Consider the following 20,557-nt stretch of genomic DNA (forward strand, 5'->3'; position numbering starts at 1 on the left):
GCGCCGCTAAGATTAGCACTACTCGAGCTCGCCGCTCCACGGCGCGAGCACCTTGGACGTCATCTTCCAAACCTCCGAGTCCGTCTCGTCCCGCTTCAACGCCTTCGCCTCGTGAACCCTCGCGTCCTCCGACCGCTTCGGACCGGGCTCTCGGACGACGCCGCACTCGTGCTCAACCTCGCGAGCGCAACCCGTCGCCCGAGTGAACGCGCCGGCTCTGTCCGAGAAGACCCGACCGCCCGCGCCCGTCCCGGCGACGTTCCTGAACACGTCCCCGACGGCGACGTGCGCCACCGCCGCGGCGCCTCGCTCCGGCTGGCGCTTCGTGAACGAACCAAAGCCGTGCGGCCCAAACGCGGCCGTCGACGCCTTGCCGACGGCCCAAGACACGATGGCCGCGGGATGGTACCGCATCCCGCCCCGTCTCCAGTTGGCCTTCAGGACGTAGTCCGTGAGCATGTCCCCCGGGTCCACGGCGGCGACGAGCACGTTCTTCTTGTCAAACTTGCGAGCCAACACGCGGGCGTGCCGCTCGAGCAAAATCTTGCTATCCGCGTACCTCGATCCCGGATCGCATCCCTTCTTCCTCGGCTTGACGCCGTCGCTGGCGAGAAGCACGCCGTCCGCGTCCGCGCCTTTGCCGCCCATGGACGCGGCGGACGAGCACGTGACGTGGACGACCCTGGCGTTACCCAGCGGTTTTAACGACGAACCCGCTCTGTCCGCCAATCGCGGCGTCACGAGTCGGTTGAGCAGCACGGGCGACAGGTAGTTCACCTGCGTCGCGGACTCGAACCCGTCCGTGGTATTCTCGCACGCGCGCATGGACCCGGCGGCGTGGATCAGGACGTCCACTTTACCCTCGTGCTCGGCGAGAGCCTTGGCGGCGAACGCGCGAACGCTGGAGAAATCTTCGAGGTCGAGCTCGTGCCGCACCGCGGATCCGCGAACGGACCCTTCGGGTATGCCCTCGATCGTCGTCGGGTCCAGCAGGGAGTCCAGGAGCTCGTCGCCGGACGATGATCCGAAGTCGGCGTCGGCGTCGTCGGGAAGAGGGGGCTTGGGCGCTCGGCAACCCGCCACCACGTTCGCGCCTCGCATCGCCAAACCGCGGGTGAGCTCGAGCCCCATGCCTCCGCACCCCCCGGTGACGATGGCGTTGACCCCGGCAAGGTCGTCGCCGCCGCCGATGGGCACGAGAGGGGGCATGTCAGGGCGCGTCGCCCACTCGACCGCGGACGCCAACGCGCCGAACAGCGAGTAGCTCATGAAGACCCCTCGGATGATGCGGCCGCACCAGAGCTCCACTTTCTTGTTGAACTCCTCCTCGAGCTCAGCCTCGGTCTTCTTGCCCGTCGGGTCGCCGAAGATCTTGCCGACAGCCTTCTGCGCGTCTTTCTTGGCGTTGGGGCGCTTGCGGAGCTCCTTCGCCTTACCCATGGCTCGTGATATATCCGAGGCGGCGCTGGTTGGGTGTGGCGGCTGATGAGATCTGGATTTTCTTCTCTCTCTCGGTCGGCACGTTTCGCGGTGCTCGCCCCGAGTCCGGAGGCCACGTAGGCCACACACTCGAAGGCGCGCGCACCCGTGCACGTCCGAGGAACACCCGTCCAGCTTTTCGCGTTTCCGCGCGGGGACATGAACGTCGCAGCGTTGTCTGCCGCCGCGGTGGGGGTCACGGCGCCCCGCGTCGCCGTCTCGACCGGCGCGGCGCGGCGCGACGCGCGTCTCCCGAGCGCGGCCTCGCTGGTAAAAACGAGGGGATCCTTCGTCGATCCCCTTCGCGCGACGCCCGGGGGTAAGGAAGAGGCCGAAAGTCGAGAGGTGCTGGACGCGTTCTTCGTGGGCAAGGCGCTCGCGGAGGTTCTGCTCGAGAAGGCGGGAGAGGCGGTCTCCGAGGCGCTCAGCACGGTCGGTCGGCTGGAAGCCGAGAGAGATGAAGCCGTCCGCCAGTTTCAGGAGGACGTCCTGGCCAAGGCGAGGGACGCTCAGCGGAGGGAGAGGGGCGGGGAAGACCAGATCAGGTGACGGCGGCGGCGCATTCGTTAGACGTTTTCCCGGCGGGGGAGCAGGTCGTCGGCCGCCCACCCGCATCATAGCTCGCATAGCACGCTGTAGTATAACCCGCACAGATAAGATCTAAATCGCCGCCGCGAACAGAACTGAGCAGCCCCCTCCAGGTTCGTGTCATAATTCTCTGCGGGCGCTCATCAGGCGCCCCACCAAGCGCGGGGTTAAACGACGACATGAGCACGGCAGTCGCGCTCGCGATGAGCGCGCGATGCGTGCTCGATCCTCGCCCGGTCGCCTCGGGCGTTAAGGCGCGTTCGTCCGCGGCGCCGCTGAGCAAATCGCGCCGACGGTTGGGACGATTGGCGGTGATTCCGAGAGCTTCCGAAGACGGCGACGCGCCCGAGCCGGGCGGCGATAAGAAGCCCTTCGATCCGAAGACGACGAACGAGGAGCGGATCCGATCCATCAAGGGCGGTCCACCCACCGAGGGCGGCGACCCGGAGAAGCCCAAGGGTCCGCTGGACTCCCTCGACCGCGGAACCCTCGACCTCATCAACCTCCTCGTCGCGACGGGCGGCGTGAAGGGGTCCATCGCGGTCGTCGTCGGCGCGCTCGTGGGAATCAACGCGCTCGCGCAGATCCACCCCGACATCGCGTCCCTATCCCACGGCGCGATGTTCGCCGCGCCTGTCGCCTTCCTCGACGCGCTCGTCATGGTTCCCCGCTGGAATCTGTCCGACGACGCCCTGGACGAGATCGCCAAACGACAAGGACGAGACGCGGGAGAAAAGCCGGGTGAGGCGCTCGCGCGGTACCGCGGCGCGCTCGCGAAATACCAGCGCGAGGAGGCGCTGAGCAACCCGTGCAGGAGCATGCCCGCGTGGCAGGACGGCCTCGTCGCGTGCGTCGCCAGGCTGACGGACGAGATGCTCGAGAGGGCGGTGGTGCTCGGGTTCTTGGGCGCGTGGATCGGGGACCGAGCCGTGGAGGCTGGAGCGGAACCGTACGAGGTGGAGGGCGCCGCCATGTACGCCGCGGTGGCGTTGTGCCTCGCGTTCTTCGAGGTGAGGGCGCAGCGGCGGCGCAGACGGGAGCGGGACTCCATGCGAGCGTTCAGGGTGCAGCGAGATAAGATCACGGGGAAGCAAAAGATGGTGCCGATGACCGAGGAGGAGGTCAAGGCGCTGATGACCAAGGGCGTCGTGGAGTTTGAAAAGGACAAGGTCAAGAAGGACAGCAAGGACACCGAAACGACGGCGGCGAGGGACGGCGGCGAGGTGCCGAAAGGACTGGGAGGGGTCGGGCTGCCGGTGGCGGAGAAGGCTGTGAGACGAACCGAGGAGGAGGTGGCTGACCTCGTCGGCGCGGTGACGGAATCGGAGCCCGTCTTGGACGACGACGCTCGCGATCCCTCGAACGAACCGAAGCCGCCCACGCCGCCGGTACCCGTCGCCGCCACGTCCGCCCCGCCGCCAAACGGGCTCGACCCCGTCGGATCCGTGATGCTCGGCGCCAACGTGAAACGAACGCTGGACGGGGTCCGATCGAGGATCACGCTCTTCGCGCAGTGCGCGTGCTTCGTCACCGCGCCCGCGCTGGCGGGCGGCACGGTGCCCAACCTGTTCGCTCCCGTCGTCAGTGGACTGGCGTGCGACCTGCTGTTCATCGCGCATCAGAGACTGGCCATGCGCAGGCTCTTCGCGGACGCCGACTGCGAGATGCCGGGCGGCTTCAAGGCCCCGAGGGACGCGGAGATCAAAAAGGCGCAGATGAAGCTCCTGAAGAAGGATCTCGACAGGCGCCGGCGGGTGATGGCGAGCAGGCTGATGGAGAGCGTGGACAACAGCGTGGCGGAGGGGGCGAAAGATTTCAACATCCAGATGCGCGAGGTGGTCGATGAGGTGCGAAAGGCGAAGGGGTACACCAGGCAGGACGACGCCCTCACCGAGGTTCTCGACGCCATCCACAAAAAGTTCCCGCCGTCCAAGCTCGCGGCGATGGACGAGGCCGAGTCCGTGGCCAAGATGCGGTCCGTACTCGTGGAGATTCGCGACGAGCTCGCCAACCCCAAGACGGCGGAGGAGAAGGAAGCTGAACGGGTAGCCGTCGCGAAGGCTGAGCTGGAGAAGGACCCCATCGACCGCGAGCCCTGGCGGAGCCTGGAGAAGACGCTGGTGGAGGACCAGCGGTTGACGCACGAGGAGGCCAGGGACAAGATGAACGGCGTGATGAAGAAGATCGAGGAGGGCGCCGCCGCTAACCTCGAGCGCGCGAAGCGGGAGAGGGTCGAGGGAGAGGGCGCCGCGAAGGAGGCGCCGAAGAAGAAGATCACGCTCGGCGACATCTCCAAGCTGGCCGAATCGGCCAGCGAGCTGCCACCGGCCAGGTCGATCTTCGAGCAGGCTCGCGAGGAGAAGGAGGCTGAGATTAAGGCCAAGGCTGAGGAGGCGGAGGTGGAAGACGAGGACGAGAAGAAGGAGCCCACCGGCGAGTTCGCGTCCACGATCTCGGCGCTGGACAGGCTCACGGCGGCCATCGACGAGAAGCTCGGGACGGCGGAGGAGAACAAGCGGAAATAGGATGACTTGGCGAAAAAAGAAACGCTCGACGTCGTTCGAAACCATCTTCTTTTTTATCGTCCGAGGGGAGGGCGCCCACACAACGCGACACACATACAACGCGACACCGAGACCCGGGGCGCGCATCGAAGCGATATCCACGGACACCCCGACAGGGCGTGCGTAGTCGCTCAGTCAGTACAACCCGCGGCCCATCCGCGCCGCGCGACACGACCCAGGCGGCGCGTCGATCTCGCGAGAAACGCCTCTCGGAACCGCCGATTTCCAATCCGCGATGCCCGCGTCCGAGAAAGACTACTACGCCATCCTCGGCGTCGACAAGAACGCCGACGACGACCAGTTGAAGAAGGCGTACCGGAAAATGGCGGTCAAGTGGCACCCCGATAAGAACCAGGACAAGAAGGAGAAGGCCGAGGCCAAGTTCAAGGAGATCGGCGAGGCCTACGACGTGCTCTCTGACAAGAACAAGCGGGCAATCTACGACCGATACGGGGAGGCCGGTCTTAAGGGCGGGCCTCCCCCGCCCGACACGACGCAGGACGCCGGCATGCCCGGCACGCAGAACATGCCTGGAGGCGGCGGATTCAAGGGCTTCGGCCGAAGCGGCGCATTCTCCGCTCAAGACGCAACCAGGCTCTTCGAATCTATGTTCGGGGGAGGAGGCGGCGGGTTCTCATTCGGCAACGACGACGCGATGGGAGGATCTTTCCCCGGCATGGGCGGTCCCTTTGGAGGCATGGGCGGCATGGGCGGCATGGGCGGCATGGGCGGCGTGGGCGGCGGCGCCAAGCGCCCTGCGCCCGAGGAGTACCGACTCGCCCTCTCGCTGGAGGACCTGTTCGCGGGATGCCGCAAAAGGCTGAAAGTCACTCGACGCGTCCACGCCACCGCGAAGACTCCGGAGGACGCCCAAGTCGAGGCGCAGCGCGCGAACGGAGCGGTGTCGATGCGTGAGACCGAAGAGGTCATCGAGGTGGACGTCAAACCCGGGTGGAAAGCCGGGACGAGACTCACGTTCGCGGCCAAGGGCTCCGAGCAACCCGGGCATCCGGGTAGGCCCGCGGACCTCGCGGTGGTCATCGACGAGAAACCCCACGCGTTGTTCAAACGCGACGGGGACGACCTGGTGTACCACTGCGCCATCACGCTGCGACAGGCGCTGTGCGGATTTAAGCTGACGTTCAGGGGCGTGGACGGCGAGGACGTCGTGGCGCAGCCGGCGACTGGCGAGGTGACTTGGCCGGGTGCCACGGTTCGCGTGAAAGGGCGCGGCATGCCGAGCCGCAAGAGGCCCGGCGGTCGCGGGGACGTCATCGTGAAGGTCGACAGGGTCGACTTTCCTAAGAGAACCACGGAAGCGCAGCGAGCGGGTTTCAAAGAGCTGCTCAGCGGGGCAAAGTAACAACGACATCTAGGACTACATTTGTAAAACATCCCCCAACAACAACCACTCAAGTGAGGTCGTCGTCGTCGAGGTCCGCCACGGCACGTTCCGCCTCCTCCTCTATCCGCGCGGAGACGTTACCTTTCGCGTCGTCGCTGTCGAAGTCAGCCTCCAACTCCTCCATCAGGGCGCGCTCGTCGTCGTCCAAATTGAGCAGGTCGGCCGACTCGACAACCTCAGCCTCCACGCGCTCCAGGACATCCGGGTCTGCGCTCTCCGGCTCCGGCTCCGACTCCGACTCCGGCTCCGACTCCGGCTCCGGCTCAAGGGAATCACTCGCATCATCGTCGGCATCATCCACCCCGCCGTCGTCGCCGCTAAGCTTATCCTCGTCGGGTGTCTCTTCTTTCTCGACCCCCGCGTTTGATCGCGACTCCGAAATCTCCTCGGTCGCCTTCGCCGCCGCGGCTTCAGCCTCCCTCTCCTCCTTCTCCCTCAACCGCCTCGCGTGCACCTCATCGCTTATCTTCGCGAGCTCGTCCATCGCCGCGTGGTACCGCCGTTTCATCTCCTTCACCCTCTTCTCCACATCCACAACCTCCTCCTCCAACGCCCTGGCCTTAGCCTCCACGCTGGACTTGACCGCAAAGTACGGCTGCGCCTTCTCCACGCTCTTTGCTATTTTCTTACGCAGCGCCATCGATTCGTTCACCGCGGTCGTCGCCAGCTTGGTCATCCGTCCGTGCGCCCCCTCCGCTCGCTTCTTCATGATCTCCGTCTCGACCACCTTGGACATGGCGTCGGAGAGCGCGATCATCAGGTCGGTGTCGAAGGTTCCGCCCTCGTTGCCGGTGATTTTTTTCCCCGGCGAAGCACTCGACGCCATCTCAGCCTCCAACTGCGCGGCGCTCTCCTTGGCCGCCGCGTGCATGTCGTGCGCCTTCTCGTACGCGCGGAGACACTCTATGGATCGAACCTGGTACATGTGCGCGACAGCCTGCGCGTGGAAGAAGGGCACCGCCGCGCGCACGCTGCTCGACAGTTTCTTCCGGGTCTCCTCGATCTTCTGCGATCCCTCGGCTTTGTGCGCCCGGCGGCGTCGCTTGGCGGCGGCGAGCGCCGTCTCCGCGTCGTTCACCGACATCATCGCCTCGTTCATCTCGTCCAGCGCGCCCGCGACGCGCGGGTCCACCTCCTCCGCGAACTCCAGGTCGTCGTCGGGGGCGTAGGGCGGATCGCCGAGTTCGCTCGGTGGCGCGGACGTGCTGACGCTGGTACCGCCGTCCCCGCGGCCCAGGAACGCCGGGGTGAGGAAATCCTCCAGCGACATCGTGGGTATCGTCTCGAGGTGGTCGAGCTCGTGCCCGAGCTCGGACATCTGCTCGGCGTCCACGCTCGTGCGCAGCGGCGACGGCTTCTCGGCTGCGGCGCCGCGAGAGTCGGAATCCGGTTCGCTCGTCGCCTCGGAGCGCTGACGCGCCAGGGTGGCGGTCGGGGAGTGCGTCGACATCGCCGGTTCGTCGCCCTTGGGCGCGTTCGGGGTGGTGGGCTCGGGCGACGGCGCCGGGGACGGACGATCCCGCGGCTCGGGCCCCACCTCGGGCTCGGCCTCGGGACCCGGCTCGGGCGCCGGCTCGGGCGCCGAATCGTGCGAGTTGACAACACCGACGGGCTCGTCCGCCTCGGGCTCGCGCTCCGCCTCGTCCCGCCGTTCCGGTTTGGGAGACGACGCGCCCAGCCTACTCGGCGTCGACGGCTTCCTGAGCGTCTGACGCGCTCTCTCCGACATGGACATGAGAGTCCCCCTCCTGGCGCCCGTTCGGCGCGAGACACTTTGCAACGGGACTTTGCGATGTTGACTTCGTTGGCACCGCGCGAGCATTTTTGTAGGCACCGCGCCGTCCATGCCGCGGCTGCTGTGCGCGGTGGACCCCGAGGGTAGGTCTTTGCTCACGCGCACCTACGGCGGCGTGGCGGCGCCGTCGTTCCCCACCGTCGCGCTGCTCGCGTCGATCGCGGCGTACGCGGACGCCGCGGGAACGGGCGCCCTGAGGCGGGTGTCGTGCGACGACGGTTTCCAGATCGCGTACCGGCGTTCACGGGGCGGGGTGCTCTGGGTGCTCGCCTCGGGGAACGGGGAGGACGACGCGACGGTGGACGCGACGCTGCTGATGTGCGAGAGGATCGCGGAGGGGATCTGCGGCCGCGAGGCGCTGAACTGCCACGCCGCCGCGAAGGAGAGGGGGGGCGCGCAGAGGATGAAGCTGGCGTTGGGCGCGTGCGTCGCCGCGGTCGACAGGGCGATGGACGAACGAGTGCCGCCGCCGTTCGCCCCGCGCGGGGTCCGACGCGACCGCTCCGCGGCGTCCCTCAACGGAGAGAACGATCCCTCCGCGAGCGACTTTCTCGAGGGAGTGCTGAGCGCGTTGCCGAACGTGGACCGCGTGGCGATGGCGGCGATTGACGACGCGATGAACGACGTCGAGTACGCCGCCGCCTCGCCGGGCTGGAACGCGATGAACGAAGCCGACGCCCTCGTCGTCGACGCCGTGCTGACGTCCACGCCGCCGGGGCCGTGCGCGAGGGACACGCCGGTGTACGTCGACGGCGGACGGACGCCGGCGAGGCTCCTGACGGCGTCGGCTGGCGGTAACGCCCGCCGGGTCGCCGTCGCGTTGGTGACGGGGCCGTCGCCGACGCTGGAGGTCTTCAGAGCCGTGGCTAAACTGACGAACAGCAAGCTATCGTATCACTGATGCGTTTCTAACGACGTTGCCGCTCTTGACGCGATCGCGCTGCCCTTAAGATGCACACCTTAAGAAGAATTTTGTGTCGGGCGCCCTATACTGCTTCGCGCCCCGCATCAGCTGCTTTCTCACCACGTCCAGAGGCCCGTCGAACTCGATGTACGCGTTGGAGACGGTGCTGAGCGCGGGGATGATGGCTTCCCGCACCGGAGTCACCGTGAACGGAAACGTGGGCACGCCTGTTGACTCCACAAGTGTACCGGGATTCCTGTGGCCAAGGAGCGTTCTCGCTAAGAACGTGAACCGCATCTCGTTGTCCTGCAGAGGGAACGGAGTCGGGAAATCAGTCGCCCCGCCGACCAACGTCTGCGGCCACCACAGCGCCCAGATCTGCACGGTGTGCACCCTGGTCTTTTTCCCGTCGCCCCGCCAACGGTTCCACCGGTCGTCGCTGGCGCTCTTGGCGGCGACGGTGTCATTGTTCACCATGCCGGGGAAAGAATCAGCGTCGCGCGTGCAGTGAATGACGTCGACGCAAGCCACCGCTCGATGACATTCGTTTTGAAGAAAATGCGACACGGCCGACGACATCTCCGCCGCCATGGACGTGACCGTTTCCTCTGTCAACGTCCTGCCGATCTTTTCGTCAGAACCTTCGCCGTCCGGCCAGCTGACCTCCACGACAAACGCCCCGAGGGTGCCGCAGCTCGAATCCGCATCGAAGTAGCCCTCCTGCATCAGAACGATGGCGGGATCCCATTCTCGTTTGCCAACGGTCTCCGCAAAGTTGTCCCACTCCGACCGATCCATCCCGAGACCGTGCGTGTACATCATATCGAAAAAATTCAACTCGCTCATCGCTCGGAATCGAAACGCGTTGGCTTCGTTGAGGGGCGTGCGCCGGGGTTGGGAGGATTCCAAGGGGCCGGGGAGGAGCGTCCCGGCGCGAACGCGGTCCTTTCGAGCGAGCGGCCGGCCGTACCGGTGGCACCCGTGAGGCATGTGCGCGGTTATCACGGGAAATCCATCGACGCCCACTTGGTTGTGGCAGGGCAGGACGTGTCCTTTCCACTCGTCTTCGGCGCGATTGACCACCTCATCATTCCGCTCTCGTCTCTCGCCGTCTGATTCAGCTCGTGTTCCGCCCTCCTCGTAGATTCCGTTCACGTAGGACACGTCGATCACCTCCGGCCTTAATCCAAAGTCCTCCTCGACGGCGAGGTCCAGCGGCAGCATGTTCCAGCCCCCAGTCGCCCTGCCGGGCTCACGAATCATGGATCGAGCGCGCCGCAGCATCCGCATCAGCCGTCTGTTCCACTGCTTGTGCATCTGGACGTCGCGCAGTTCCGCCTGTCCTCGTAAGTTGAGTATGTCTGTTTCCTCCTCCTCGTAAGGGTACACGCCGTCGAACTCCTGCTGCCAGTACTCCCCGGTGCCCAACAGCCTGTAATGGTGCAGAAACTGGCGCCAGGCGCGGACGCATGTGGTGGCGTGAGGCCAACCCAACGGACATCTGGCGCACCCTCGGTCCCAGGAGTTGATCCATATGCTTTCGTTGTCCAAATGCTCGCACATGTGTGTGACGCCGCGCCTCTGCGGCACGAATCCGATGTCGGCGTCGTCCCCGCGCCGCATCCACGTCTTGGAGCCGTCATCCTCCAAACACGTGGGCCATCCTTCGGTTAGCCACCTACTACAATGATTTCGCCGTCCCCCCGGTAGCTTGTCAAAGTCCAAACCCCCGGGCTGGAATCTAGACATCAAGCCATCTTGCATACCTTGCCAATATTTCGTGCGCTCCTCGCGCGAGGGTCGAGGGTCGCGTACGCAGCACAGGAATATCTTCTTGGCGTTGTTCGCGTGCGGAAAAGCGGTCACCGCGCAGCCGACGAGCCCCGACGCCTGCATGGCTTTCTCCAGCCTCCGAGTCTCGTTCACGTCTCTCGGATACACCTGAAGGCACGCCCTCGCTCCCGGCCGCAGCATCTCGTGAAGGGACGCGAAAAATCGTTTCAATCGCGCGGCGATGACGTCCTCGTCGTCGCCCTGGCACAGCCACTGCGCCGCGGATACGGACACGGCTCCGTCGAAGCACTGCTTCTTGAAAGGCAGCCCCTGACTGAAATCTCCCCGGAACACCGCCCCTTCCGCGCCTTCCCCGGTCGCGGTCTCGAGCATCGCCTGGCTCGCGTCGAGCCCGACCCACACGTGGCCGCGATGCTCGATGACCCTGGACGAAAGCCCCGACCCGCATCCGATGTCCGCGATCAGAAGCGGACCCGACGCGTCCACCGGCTGAAGCACGAGGAGGTCCAGCGCGCACGCCGTCAGCTCCGCCTGGACCTTGTCGTTCTGCGACGTGTACCGCCGCGCCTCGCCGACGTCGTAGTGCGCGTTCGCGTCGCCGCCGCGTCGATCCTCCGGCCGCGTGACCCCGGGTCTCGCGCCCGCCCCGTGATGCGTCCTTCGCCGCTTACCCATGGTGGGCGCTCAGCGCAGTGCCGTCTGAATTTGCTCGAGACGAGGAAAACGCGCCCCGACACGACAGGACCTTTTTTTTATCCTGGTTGCTCGGCGAGAGCGCGGCTCACTGCCCGCACGCGCGTCAGCGCTCGGGGTTGCGCCTCTCGCGATTTAACTCGTGAAAGAGTCGCGACGCCCGCGCGCCCGACCCGCCGTCGTTAGTCGCACCCGAGGGGAGCCATCGCGGCGACGCGTCCGGGGTAAATTGCCGGCGAAAGCGGACGATACCTTTTTACTTGACGGGAGATGGCCGCGACGCTGATGAGGAGCACCCCGCTGGGTTCCGGCGCGTGCGCGACGCCCTCGGTCCGCGCACCGGCCCGGCGCGTCGTCTCCGCGACAGCCGCGAGGCCGTCCGTTCCCTCGGTCCTCGGTCTGAGGCCCGTTCGGGTCGTTGACGGTTGGATGCCACGTCACTCCGTTCCCGTGCGGGTCCGCGTGTCGTCGTCCTCCGCCTCCTCCCCGTCGCCGGCGGCGTACCACCCCTCGGCGTCCTCCCCATCGTCGCAAACGTCGGCGTCCGATGAGGCACCGGAACGGAACCGGAGGGGGCCGCTCGCGCTCGTCGCGCGTCTCGCGGCGGGCGTCGCCGCGTGCGTCGCGTGGTTCATGTTCGCCCCGAGGGCGGCGAGTGCGGCGGTGGCCAAGAAGGAGGTGGCCGCCGCGGCCGTCGAGGCCGCGACGAAGATCACGGTGGATTGGTCGGCCGCTACGGGGTCCATCGTCGGCACGGTCGCGCTGCTGGTCGCGTACGCGTTCTTCTGCACGAGCGAGACGGCCATCACCACCCTCTGGCCGTGGAAGGTTCGAGAGATTAGCGACCAGGAGGGACCGGATTCGCCGTTCACACTGATGCGCAAGGACATTAACAGGTTCCTGACCACGATCCTCATAGGCAGCACGGTCACGAGCATCGGGAGCGCCACGCTCGCGGCGCAGGCGGCGATGCACCTCTACGGCGAGGAGAGCATCGCGCTGTGCACAGCCGCCTTGACCTTGGTCACCTTGATCTTTTGCGAGATTGCGCCAAAGTCAATCGCCGTGCAAAACGCGGCGGACGTCGCGCGAGTGGTCATCCGCCCGATCGCCGCCATGTCCACGCTGGTGTACCCCATAGGCAGGCTGTGCACCAATCTCGTGAATGCGGTGTTTGCGGTGTTCAACATCAAGATCGCCGCCGAGCCGTTCGTATCGGAGGAGGAGCTTAAGCTCGTGCTGTCCGGCGCTGCCAAGTCTGGGCAGGTCGACAGCGGCGAGAAGGAGATGATACAGAACGTGTTGGACATGTCGGAGACGCCGGTGCGGGAGGTTATGACCCCGTTGGTTCGCGTCGTGGGCGTGGAGCAGAGCACGAGTCTGGTTGAGCTCCAAAAGATTTGGCGAACGCACAGGTTCTCCAGGGTGCCCGTGTACGCGGACCGCGTCGATAACATCGTCGGCGTCGTGTACTCCATGCGTTTGCTCGAGTACGAGCTCAAGCAGGAGCTGCTGTCCACGATTAAGGTTGAGAACCTGACGCAGAAGCCGCCGTATTACGTGCCAGAATCCATGTCGGTTGTGAAACTCATGCGCGAGTTGCTTGCGAGAAAAACGCACATGGCCATCGTGGTCAACGAACACGGCGGCGTCGTCGGCATCGCGACGTTCGAGGACTGCGTGGAGGAGATCGTGGGCGAGATTTACGACGAAAACGACCGCCCGGACGAGTCTGAGATCAACGACGATTACATCAGGCAAGTCGCGCACGACGTCTACGACGTCGACTGCAGAGCGTTCGTGGACGACCTCGCGGAGTCCATCGGCATCGACATTCCCAGCTCGGCGCTCTACGATACGGTGGGAGGGTTCACGTGCGATTGCTTCGACAGGATCCCTAACGTCGGAGAGACGATGGTGGTGCACATGGCTTCCGCGAGCAAGAACTACGACGACGACTCGCAGGACGAGGATGAACCGTCCAACTTTGGCTCGAGGGGGCGGTCGTTTTCAGACGCCCCCGGAGACGAGGGCGAGAAGGCTGACTTTTGCGCGGTTCGTCCCGTGCGAATCACGGTGCTGGACGGCGGCATGAAGATACTGCGCAAGGTGCAGATCCGCGTGAACGACGCGGCGCGGCTCAAGGAGGTCATCGATGAGACCACCGGGGCGCCCTCGAGGATGCTCGGCGCCGGCGGCGGCGGCGGCGACTTGAAAAGTGACGAAAATCGCGAGCCCAGCGTGGACGAGGTGACTGTCGACGACAGGACGGAGACGTGGCAGCCCTCGCGTTGAGTGCATTAGCTCTGTATGATAAACACGCGTAGCGCGCTTATTGTTATTGCCATCGCGACGGAATTCACGCGACGGATCGATGGTCGCGCCTGTTTTTGGACGCGAGCCATTCCAGCGCCGCGTCGAACATGGCGTAGGATGTGGGATTTTCCATGAAGTGGTCCACGCCCGGCAGGGTCCACTGCTCCACCTCGACGCCGTTGGCGCACCCGCCGAACGTGACCACTCTCGCGTCCACCTCGCGCTGCGCGGAGCCGTCGCCGACTGGAAGCGTCACCGTCCCCGGGGGCGACGCGATCGCGGGCTCGCACCCGAAGGTCGTCGCGAAGGTGTCGACGGTTTTGTTTTGCCCCGGGAAGGGCACTCCCGCGAAGTTTACGCCGCCCTCGATGGGCACCGTCAGGTCCGCATCTCCGTGTATGTTGAGCACGTTGGTGGATGCACCTGCGGGAGGGTCGCACCTCGATTTTTCCGCCCAGACGCTCCCCGCGAAGGTCGCGATCCCCGCGAACGACTCCGGGGCTTGGCACGCGATTCGATTGGCCATGAACCCTCCGGTGGCGATGCCGAAGAGGTAGACCCTGTCCGGGTCGACGTTGTGCCGGAACTTGATCGCGTCGACGAGTTGGAGCACGTACTCGACGTCATCGCTGGCGCCTGAGAACTCCGGGTTGCAGCACGCGTCCGAGCCGTCCCAAGCCGGGCAGTGCCACGCGGGTGCTACTCGCTCGAGCGTGCTGTTTATGAACCTCACGGTGAGCATGTCACCGGCGTTCGGGGAGTCCAAGCCGATGTTGCACAGCGCGCACTTGCGTGTGAAGTGCGGCGCGGTGGGCGCGGCGTAGAGGAACGGCCCTCGTTCCGCCACGTCGAGCGACCAGTCTGCTCATAAAGTGTCATGAAGAGTCGCGCGAAGAGTCACCAGCGTATGAACCTCACCGTTGAACTGCGAGAGCGTCTGTTGCCGTGGTATCTGACCCCCGCCCGCGTTATAGCGCAAGGCGTTCACCGAGTACGATTGCTGCTCCGCGTCGGGAAGGCAGAAGCCGTGAAGGAACACGAGGAGGGGCGCGCCGGGAGACGCGGACGCGGAATAAGAGCTAGAGGCGAAGACGTCGACGTCGGTGGTGGTGGCGATAGGCACGCGAAGTTTCGTTCTTCCCATGAGGCTGAGAAAGGGTTCCTCAGGCGCATCGCCGCCTTGCGCGCCCAGACTGCCGGCATATGCGCGCGGCGCGTGGGAGAGTATGATCGCGAACGCGAGAGCCAGGAAGCGCATGTTCGGCGCGCTCGATACGAGCACTGCGGCGTCGAGCTCGAGGGGAGGAGAAAATGACGGGAGTCCTCGCGGTTCGGCGTTTTCGAGGCGAGTCTCACAGACTCACTCGTACGCTATCGATTGTCTTGATTTCAACCGTCCGTCTAACGCGCGTTTCGCGGCACCGTCGTGCCCGGCTAACGCTCGATCGCATCACCGCGTCCCGCGGCCGTGGTTCCGCCTCGTGTCCCCCGTGTACTCGGGCAACCTGCCGCAGTTGGAGGCGGCGCCGTGCACGCCCCCCCCGGCCCCGACCCCGTCAACCGTGTCGATCCCGTCGACCGCCCATCTCGGCAGCGTCGCGTCGGTCGCACCCGCGCCCCCCCCTCGCGACTTCGAAATCGAACACTGCGCGAAGCAAGGGGTGTCGAACGCGGGGTCCTCGCCGGCGGGGGGCGGCTTCTTCCCGTACACGAACCTGCACTCGAAGGTTTCGTAATCGGGTCGCAGCTCCACGTCGAGGCCGACGTCGCTGAAGAAGTTCTGAGTGGGAACCTTGCACACGTTGAGGCACACGCTCGCGCAGCCGCCCTCCTCCAGCACCCTACACCGCTCCAACAGGACGCCCTGCCTGTAACCGGGCGCCTGTCCCTTCGCGTCCTCGCCGCCGTCGCCGCCGCCAACGTTTGAAGACAGAAAAGACGTAGACGTGAGCAACGAATCCAACGCGTTGGCCGGGGGACGATCTCTGTCGTCCACGGGCAGGTCATCGGGCGCGTCGATGACTCTGGCGGGACCCACGAGCCACGGCAAGATCATGGGCGTCACCGCCGCGGCGTGCCTGGCGACAAACCACCGCGGGAAAAGAGCTATGAACAACCTGAAAAAACCAGGGAACCATCGCGGAAGGAGGCTTCGCAGGACGCGCTCGCCCCTAGCCTGCGCTTGGTCGGGGGTTCGCGCGCTGGAGACCAAACGCACGCATGCGCGCATGGTGGCGTCGTAGTCGCCGGTCACCGCCGACGGGTCCTCGCCGAGCTCCGACGCGACGCGGGCGTGGAACGCGCGCAGAAGCTCGCGATCGACGGGCCCGTCGTTGTAGGTCGGCTTCGGGGTGGTGGGCCCCGCGCGCTTCAGCGCGAAAGCCGACACGTCCCCGCGCCTCGATCCGCGGCGAAGAACCAGCCGTGGCGAAGATCCGGCCGCCCGGAAGGTGACACGATCGCCGCGTGACCGCTTGGTGACCTCCCCCGCCCGTCGCGACGTGGAGGCCTCGGCACCCGCCACGCATCTTGCCGGGACCCTAAACCCAGCGCATGCGGTGACGGTGGCCTCCATCGCCCCCCTCGGCCCAATCCCAGTCGCACTAGGCCTCCCTCGCACCGCGCCGAACACCGCGTGGTGAACCTAGGCGTCCGTACCTGCGAAGCACCGTGCGGCGTGTAGTGGCAATCGGATAACGAAAAGAAAACCGTGAAGACACACAGGTGCGGCATGTCTTTTAGAAAAAATGTTACTGAGCGTCGTACACGTCCCGCTCCTGCTGGTTCCCCAGCACCTGGTACGCCTTCTGCAGCTGCCTGAACGTCCTCGCCGCCCTTTCTTTCGCGTCGGTTCCCTGGTGCTTGTCCGGGTGCCACTCCATGGCCTCGCGCCTGTACGCCGTCTTGATCTCCTCCGCGGTGGCGCGGTGTGTCTTCTTGTGCAAGCCGAGCAGCCGGTAATACCCCTTGACGTCGCGGCCGCGCGACGAGGACCCCCCTCCCGGGCCGCCCCTCGCCCGCGGGCCCCCGGTCCTCCACCCCGGCCCCCATCGCTTCTCCTTCTCCTCGTCGCGACGCTCAGCCTCCTCCATCCTCGCGCGCATGATCTCCTCGGCGCGCCGCCGTTCCTCTCGCTCTCGCCGGCGAATTTTCTGCCACTGCCAGATGGAAGCCGCCCACTCCTCCCGCTTGTGCTCGTCCCAGTTACCCTTGTCCGTCTCCTTCCACCGCCCCCACTCGACGTCGTCCCTCCGCTGCTGCACGGGCTCGTCCATCCACGCCGCCTTGACACCGGCGCCGTCGCCCGACCCAGAAGCGGCGCCGTGACGCATAGCCGCCGCGAAGGCGCTCTCCTCGTCCGCGACCCTCTCCGCCTCCTCCCGTTCCCTGGCGACTCGGGGGAATTGCCTGGCGACTATCCCGCTCACGGTGCTCAGCACCGCGGACGCGCCCACCGTCTGCGCGGCGATCGTGCCGTAGTGTTCCGGTCCGAACGCGTACGCCGCGGCGAGCCCCGGGACGGAACACGCCAGCACCGTCAGCGCTCTCACCTTATTCTGGCACACGATTTCGTCGTGCACCGCCACGTTGCCCGTGTATCCGCACACGAAGGCGTGGTGCACGGCGTCGGATATCTTGTTATCCACGCCCTGCAGCTCGCCGTGCGTGAACCGCGCGATGTAGCACGGCAGACGCGCGGCCCGTACCCTGCGCCCGGGGTGCAACTCGACGTCCAGCACCACGTCTTTCGCGTACGTAGCCTTGTGCGACTCGAGCAGCCTTCGCCTCGCCTTGGCTCGCTCCGTCTCGCGTATCCGACGAGACGCGAGCTCCCAGGCGAGTGAGCGTTTCATGCCGTAACGCTCCACTTCGACGGAACCCGGCGGCCCCGCGCCCGAACGCGCGGCGCGAAGCGCGGCGTCCGCGGGGTCCGGCATCGGCACCATCGTCACATCGTTTTGGTTTTGGTTTTGGTTTTGGTTTTGGCTTTGGCCAACCGCTCCCGTCGCGGGTAACCTGCCCACGTGCGCTCCGGTGACCGCGGCGGCGAGGTCGCGCCTGTGCGCGAAGCTCGCGCACACCTGCACCTCGGAACGGGTGGAATCGTACGTCGTCGTGCCCCCGTCGCGCCACGTGTCCACCTCGACCCACTCCTTCTTCTCGCCCGCGTCGAAGCCAACCTTGCCGCGGTACTTGACCGATACCGTGACGTCGAAGATCCAGTACGGGAGGAAGACCGGACGAAGCGTGGGCTCGCGTCTATCGCCGTCCACGAGCGACCACGGCCGAAAGGGTTTCGCGCTGCGTCGGATGCGAGAAAGGGGAGAGCGGGCGTGAGTCCGGGCGAGGTTTCAGCGGGCGTCGGAGGGTGAAGGAAGATTTGTGGGCACCCCGCGATCTCGGGTATCGTCGAAGGACGCACTTTGCCCACTTCCTCAGCGCCCGCTGCGCGTCGTCCGCGGTGAGCTTGAACTCCAGCCCGATGTGGTTCCGCGCGTCGCCGCCGTAGCACGGCCTGGTGTCCTCGCGAGACGACGTCGCGGCGTCCCGCCTCTGTCGGCAGATGGAGCGGGGCATCCACGTCGACTCCCGCGCATCGTCCCGCGACGAGGCGGCGACGCCCCACGCGCGGGAGGACGGACCCGACCCCGACGCCAGAGGGAGCCGACGCGCCAGCTCCCTCGCACCTCGCAACATCGCCCGAGGTCTATCACGCCGTCGCCGCGCGCCCGCGGGTCCTACTGCGAGACTCTATCCCGCGGCGATCCCTAATGCCGATGCCCTGAACTGCTGAAAGCGGGAATCGATCAATCTCGCCTTTCAAAGAAAGCCCTTGAGCGGAGCTCTTGAGCGGTATTCGCGTGAGATTACATGTCTTCTTGAAAGTGAACTTCACCCAGGCTACTAGCGTCGAATCAGACGCCGCGCCTGGACCGCACGGCGCGAGGCGTCTCCTCCGCAACCGCATCATCGTCATCGCCGTCGCCGTCGCCGTCGCCGTCGACCAGCGCGTCCTCGACCAACCCGTCAACCTCATCCGCCGCATCAACCTCATCCGCCGCCGGCTCCCCCGCGGGTTTAGCGTTGTGCTTCGCCCGGAGCCTCGCCGCCAACGCCACGTGAGCCGCGTAGCACGCGGCGCACTGACCGTCCACGCGCTTCACTTTGAGCGCCTTCTTGGGCGCGATCTCGTTGAGCAACGCGTGGAGCGCCATGGGGTCGGAAGCCTTCTCCAGGGTGACCTGGAGGTTGGGCTTGGCCCACGGGCAGTTGGTGCTTCGCGCGTGAAACGCCGCGACGTCCTTGGGGTGCTCAACCTCCAGCGGCGTCGTCCGTCTATTGCCCGCGTTCCTCGACCCGTCCTCGAGGAAAAGCTCGGTGAAGTCGTGCCCGTCGTCGCACTTGATCCCCGGGCACCCGATGAACGACGTGGACCACGGCAGCGCCTGCGCGCAAACCGGCTGCAGCCTCCGCATCGTCCCGTTGACGTTCAGAGTAGTCGCGAGTGGCGGCGGCGGCGCCACGCGCGTGCCCACCCCGCCGGGATAACCAAACCCGGCGACCGCTCCGGGAACGACGACGCCGTCGACAAGCTGCCTCGCGGCGGCGGCGTCGGATTCGCGTGCCCGCGCGGAGGACGCGGCGGCAGTCAACGCAGCCGGCGCGTCCATCGCGAGCATCGGCATTTTGCCGGTGGGTCCGTCGAGGAGGACAATCTCCGGCATCAGCGCGGGCGCGTTCCTCTCCCCGCCGACGCCGCCGCCGCCGCCGCCGCCCGCGCCGTTCCCGGTCGCCTTAGTCTTCCCGCCGACCGCGCCGGCGTCCTTGCCTCCGCCAGTTCTCGCTCGCTTTTGCTGGCGGAGACTCTCGAGCTCGGTGGCGGAAGCCGTGACCTTCCTCTTCATCTTCGCGTGCGTCGCCTTGAGCGCGTTGAGCTCTTTCAGCGCCTTGGCGTGAGCCTTTTGCTCCTGCGCGAGCTGTTTCTGCACGTTCACGAGCTCCGCGCTCTTCGTTCGTAACTCCTCCTTTGCCGTCTTCACCGCCGCCTGCACCTCGCCCTTCTTCTGCTGCTTCCAAACCTTCGCCGCGGCTCGCTGCTGGTGCCGGAGCTTATGCGTGGCGAGCGCCTCGGCCTTTCGCGTGGTGAACCTGCACCCGTCTTCGGTGCATCGTAGCACGACGCCTGACTCGTGCAGCGCCTTCTGGTGGTACGCCAGCGCGTTCCTGGCTCGAAACGCCTTGCCGCAGCCCGGGTGCTTACACGCAAAGGGCCTCTCGTCCGTGTGCGTGCGCTCGTGCGCGACGAGGAGCTTGCGCTCGTAGAACTTCTTGTCGCAACCGTCGTGCGTGCACGCGAAACGCGGTTCCTCGCCGCTGTGGTACCTGCGAACGTGCTTGGCGAGGTCCTGCTGCCACGCAAACTCCTTTCCGCAGCCAGGGTGCGTGCACGTCACTTTCGGCTTTGGGTGGTGCGCGTGGCCGCCCGGCGCCTGTGCGACCGCGGGGCCCTGCGGCGGCGCGGCCATCATCATCGACTGGTTCTGCCCCATCGCCACCTGCAGTCCCGCGGTCATTCCCATCATCCCGCCGCGTCCGTCCGACTGGAATTGCGCTGTCGGTGGAGGGAGAGAGGACCGGGAGGGTGGCGGGAGCGGGTCAGGAAAATGTGTTCGTTCCAAAGAATTTGGACAAGTGGCTGCGTTCGCGCCGGGGATGGGCGCGTCGCACGGGGTTGCGAGCTGTTACGCCCCCGAAAACCGAGGGATGTGAGGTTTTTAGGCCGGATAGATCGCGCGAGGAGGCACGGCGCGCGGACGGCGGCGTGAGGACGCACCGACTGGCAACCCGCTGCCGGGCCAGCTGCCGGGGGGCAAGAACACAGCCTGCCCGGGCGCGAAGCCGGGATTCTGCCTGAAATCCATGGCGTCCTGGATCGGATGAACGCGCGCGCCCGCCTGTGTGTCTCTGGAATGGCCTTCGGGTTCGCTGGAACGCGGATTTCGGTCGCGGCGCACCGC

The 20,557-nt window shown here is 66.2% G+C and overlaps 13 protein-coding genes across 13 annotated transcripts; 4 read left to right on the plus strand and 9 right to left on the minus strand.

The window, feature by feature from the left end:
• Positions 1-18: 18 nt before the first annotated feature.
• MICPUN_63002 (predicted protein) lies at positions 19-1,440 on the minus strand (the record flags this gene model as incomplete). The annotated part of the gene is made up of 1 exon (XM_002509281.1): positions 19-1,440. The coding sequence occupies one exon, from the start codon at positions 1,438-1,440 to the stop codon at positions 19-21; it is 1,422 nt and encodes a 473-aa protein (XP_002509327.1).
• Positions 1,441-1,638: 198 nt separating this feature from the next.
• Positions 1,639-2,028, plus strand: MICPUN_63001 (predicted protein; the record flags this gene model as incomplete). The annotated part of the gene is made up of 1 exon (XM_002509041.1): positions 1,639-2,028. The coding sequence occupies one exon, from the start codon at positions 1,639-1,641 to the stop codon at positions 2,026-2,028; it is 390 nt and encodes a 129-aa protein (XP_002509087.1).
• Positions 2,029-2,246: 218 nt separating this feature from the next.
• On the plus strand, positions 2,247-4,592 carry MICPUN_103389 (predicted protein; the record flags this gene model as incomplete). The annotated part of the gene is made up of 1 exon (XM_002509042.1): positions 2,247-4,592. The coding sequence occupies one exon, from the start codon at positions 2,247-2,249 to the stop codon at positions 4,590-4,592; it is 2,346 nt and encodes a 781-aa protein (XP_002509088.1).
• A 274-nt stretch (positions 4,593-4,866) lies between these two features.
• On the plus strand, positions 4,867-5,994 carry MICPUN_86934 (predicted protein; the record flags this gene model as incomplete). The annotated part of the gene is made up of 2 exons (XM_002509043.1): positions 4,867-5,469; positions 5,518-5,994. The coding sequence occupies 2 exons, from the start codon at positions 4,867-4,869 to the stop codon at positions 5,992-5,994; spliced, it is 1,080 nt and encodes a 359-aa protein (XP_002509089.1).
• Positions 5,995-6,113: 119 nt separating this feature from the next.
• On the minus strand, positions 6,114-7,882 carry MICPUN_62998 (predicted protein; the record flags this gene model as incomplete). Its single annotated transcript, XM_002509282.1, has 2 exons — positions 6,114-6,131; positions 6,209-7,882. 2 exons carry the CDS (start codon positions 7,880-7,882, stop codon positions 6,114-6,116), a joined length of 1,692 nt encoding a protein of 563 aa, XP_002509328.1.
• Positions 7,883-8,707: 825 nt separating this feature from the next.
• Positions 8,708-9,497, minus strand: MICPUN_109258 (predicted protein). The gene has a single exon (XM_002509283.1). It carries the CDS (start codon positions 9,210-9,212, stop codon positions 8,778-8,780), a length of 435 nt encoding a protein of 144 aa, XP_002509329.1. The 5' UTR covers positions 9,213-9,497; the 3' UTR covers positions 8,708-8,777.
• A 67-nt stretch (positions 9,498-9,564) lies between these two features.
• Positions 9,565-10,406, minus strand: MICPUN_109257 (predicted protein; the record flags this gene model as incomplete). Its single annotated transcript, XM_002509284.1, has 1 exon — positions 9,565-10,406. A coding segment is annotated over exon 1 (781 nt), but the record flags the coding sequence as incomplete, so codon positions are not given.
• Positions 10,407-10,517: 111 nt separating this feature from the next.
• MICPUN_71607 (predicted protein) lies at positions 10,518-11,111 on the minus strand (the record flags this gene model as incomplete). Its single annotated transcript, XM_002509285.1, has 1 exon — positions 10,518-11,111. A coding segment is annotated over one exon (594 nt), but the record flags the coding sequence as incomplete, so codon positions are not given.
• An 870-nt stretch (positions 11,112-11,981) lies between these two features.
• On the plus strand, positions 11,982-13,198 carry MICPUN_66561 (HlyC/CorC family transporter; the record flags this gene model as incomplete). The annotated part of the gene is made up of 1 exon (XM_002509044.1): positions 11,982-13,198. A coding segment is annotated over one exon (1,217 nt), but the record flags the coding sequence as incomplete, so codon positions are not given.
• A 383-nt stretch (positions 13,199-13,581) lies between these two features.
• Positions 13,582-14,796, minus strand: MICPUN_62995 (predicted protein; the record flags this gene model as incomplete). The annotated part of the gene is made up of 2 exons (XM_002509286.1): positions 13,582-14,402; positions 14,457-14,796. 2 exons carry the CDS (start codon positions 14,794-14,796, stop codon positions 13,582-13,584), a joined length of 1,161 nt encoding a protein of 386 aa, XP_002509332.1.
• Positions 14,797-14,988: 192 nt separating this feature from the next.
• On the minus strand, positions 14,989-16,113 carry MICPUN_62994 (predicted protein; the record flags this gene model as incomplete). The annotated part of the gene is made up of 1 exon (XM_002509287.1): positions 14,989-16,113. One exon carries the CDS (start codon positions 16,111-16,113, stop codon positions 14,989-14,991), a length of 1,125 nt encoding a protein of 374 aa, XP_002509333.1.
• Positions 16,114-16,288: 175 nt separating this feature from the next.
• Positions 16,289-18,236, minus strand: MICPUN_62993 (predicted protein; the record flags this gene model as incomplete). The annotated part of the gene is made up of 2 exons (XM_002509288.1): positions 16,289-17,840; positions 17,962-18,236. The coding sequence occupies 2 exons, from the start codon at positions 18,234-18,236 to the stop codon at positions 16,289-16,291; spliced, it is 1,827 nt and encodes a 608-aa protein (XP_002509334.1).
• A 218-nt stretch (positions 18,237-18,454) lies between these two features.
• Positions 18,455-20,461, minus strand: MICPUN_62992 (predicted protein; the record flags this gene model as incomplete). Its single annotated transcript, XM_002509289.1, has 2 exons — positions 18,455-20,151; positions 20,374-20,461. The coding sequence occupies 2 exons, from the start codon at positions 20,459-20,461 to the stop codon at positions 18,455-18,457; spliced, it is 1,785 nt and encodes a 594-aa protein (XP_002509335.1).
• Positions 20,462-20,557: the final 96 nt, after the last annotated feature.

This window comes from Micromonas commoda, chromosome 12 (assembly GCF_000090985.2).
Source record: "Micromonas commoda chromosome 12, complete sequence".
NCBI lineage: Eukaryota > Viridiplantae > Chlorophyta > Mamiellophyceae > Mamiellales > Mamiellaceae > Micromonas > Micromonas commoda.

Bases quoted from the DNA above. Each gene is read 5' to 3' on its own strand.
- MICPUN_109258 (XM_002509283.1), bottom strand. From the start codon at position 9,212: ATGGTGAACAATGACACCGTCGCCGCCAAGAGCGCCAGCGACGACCGG.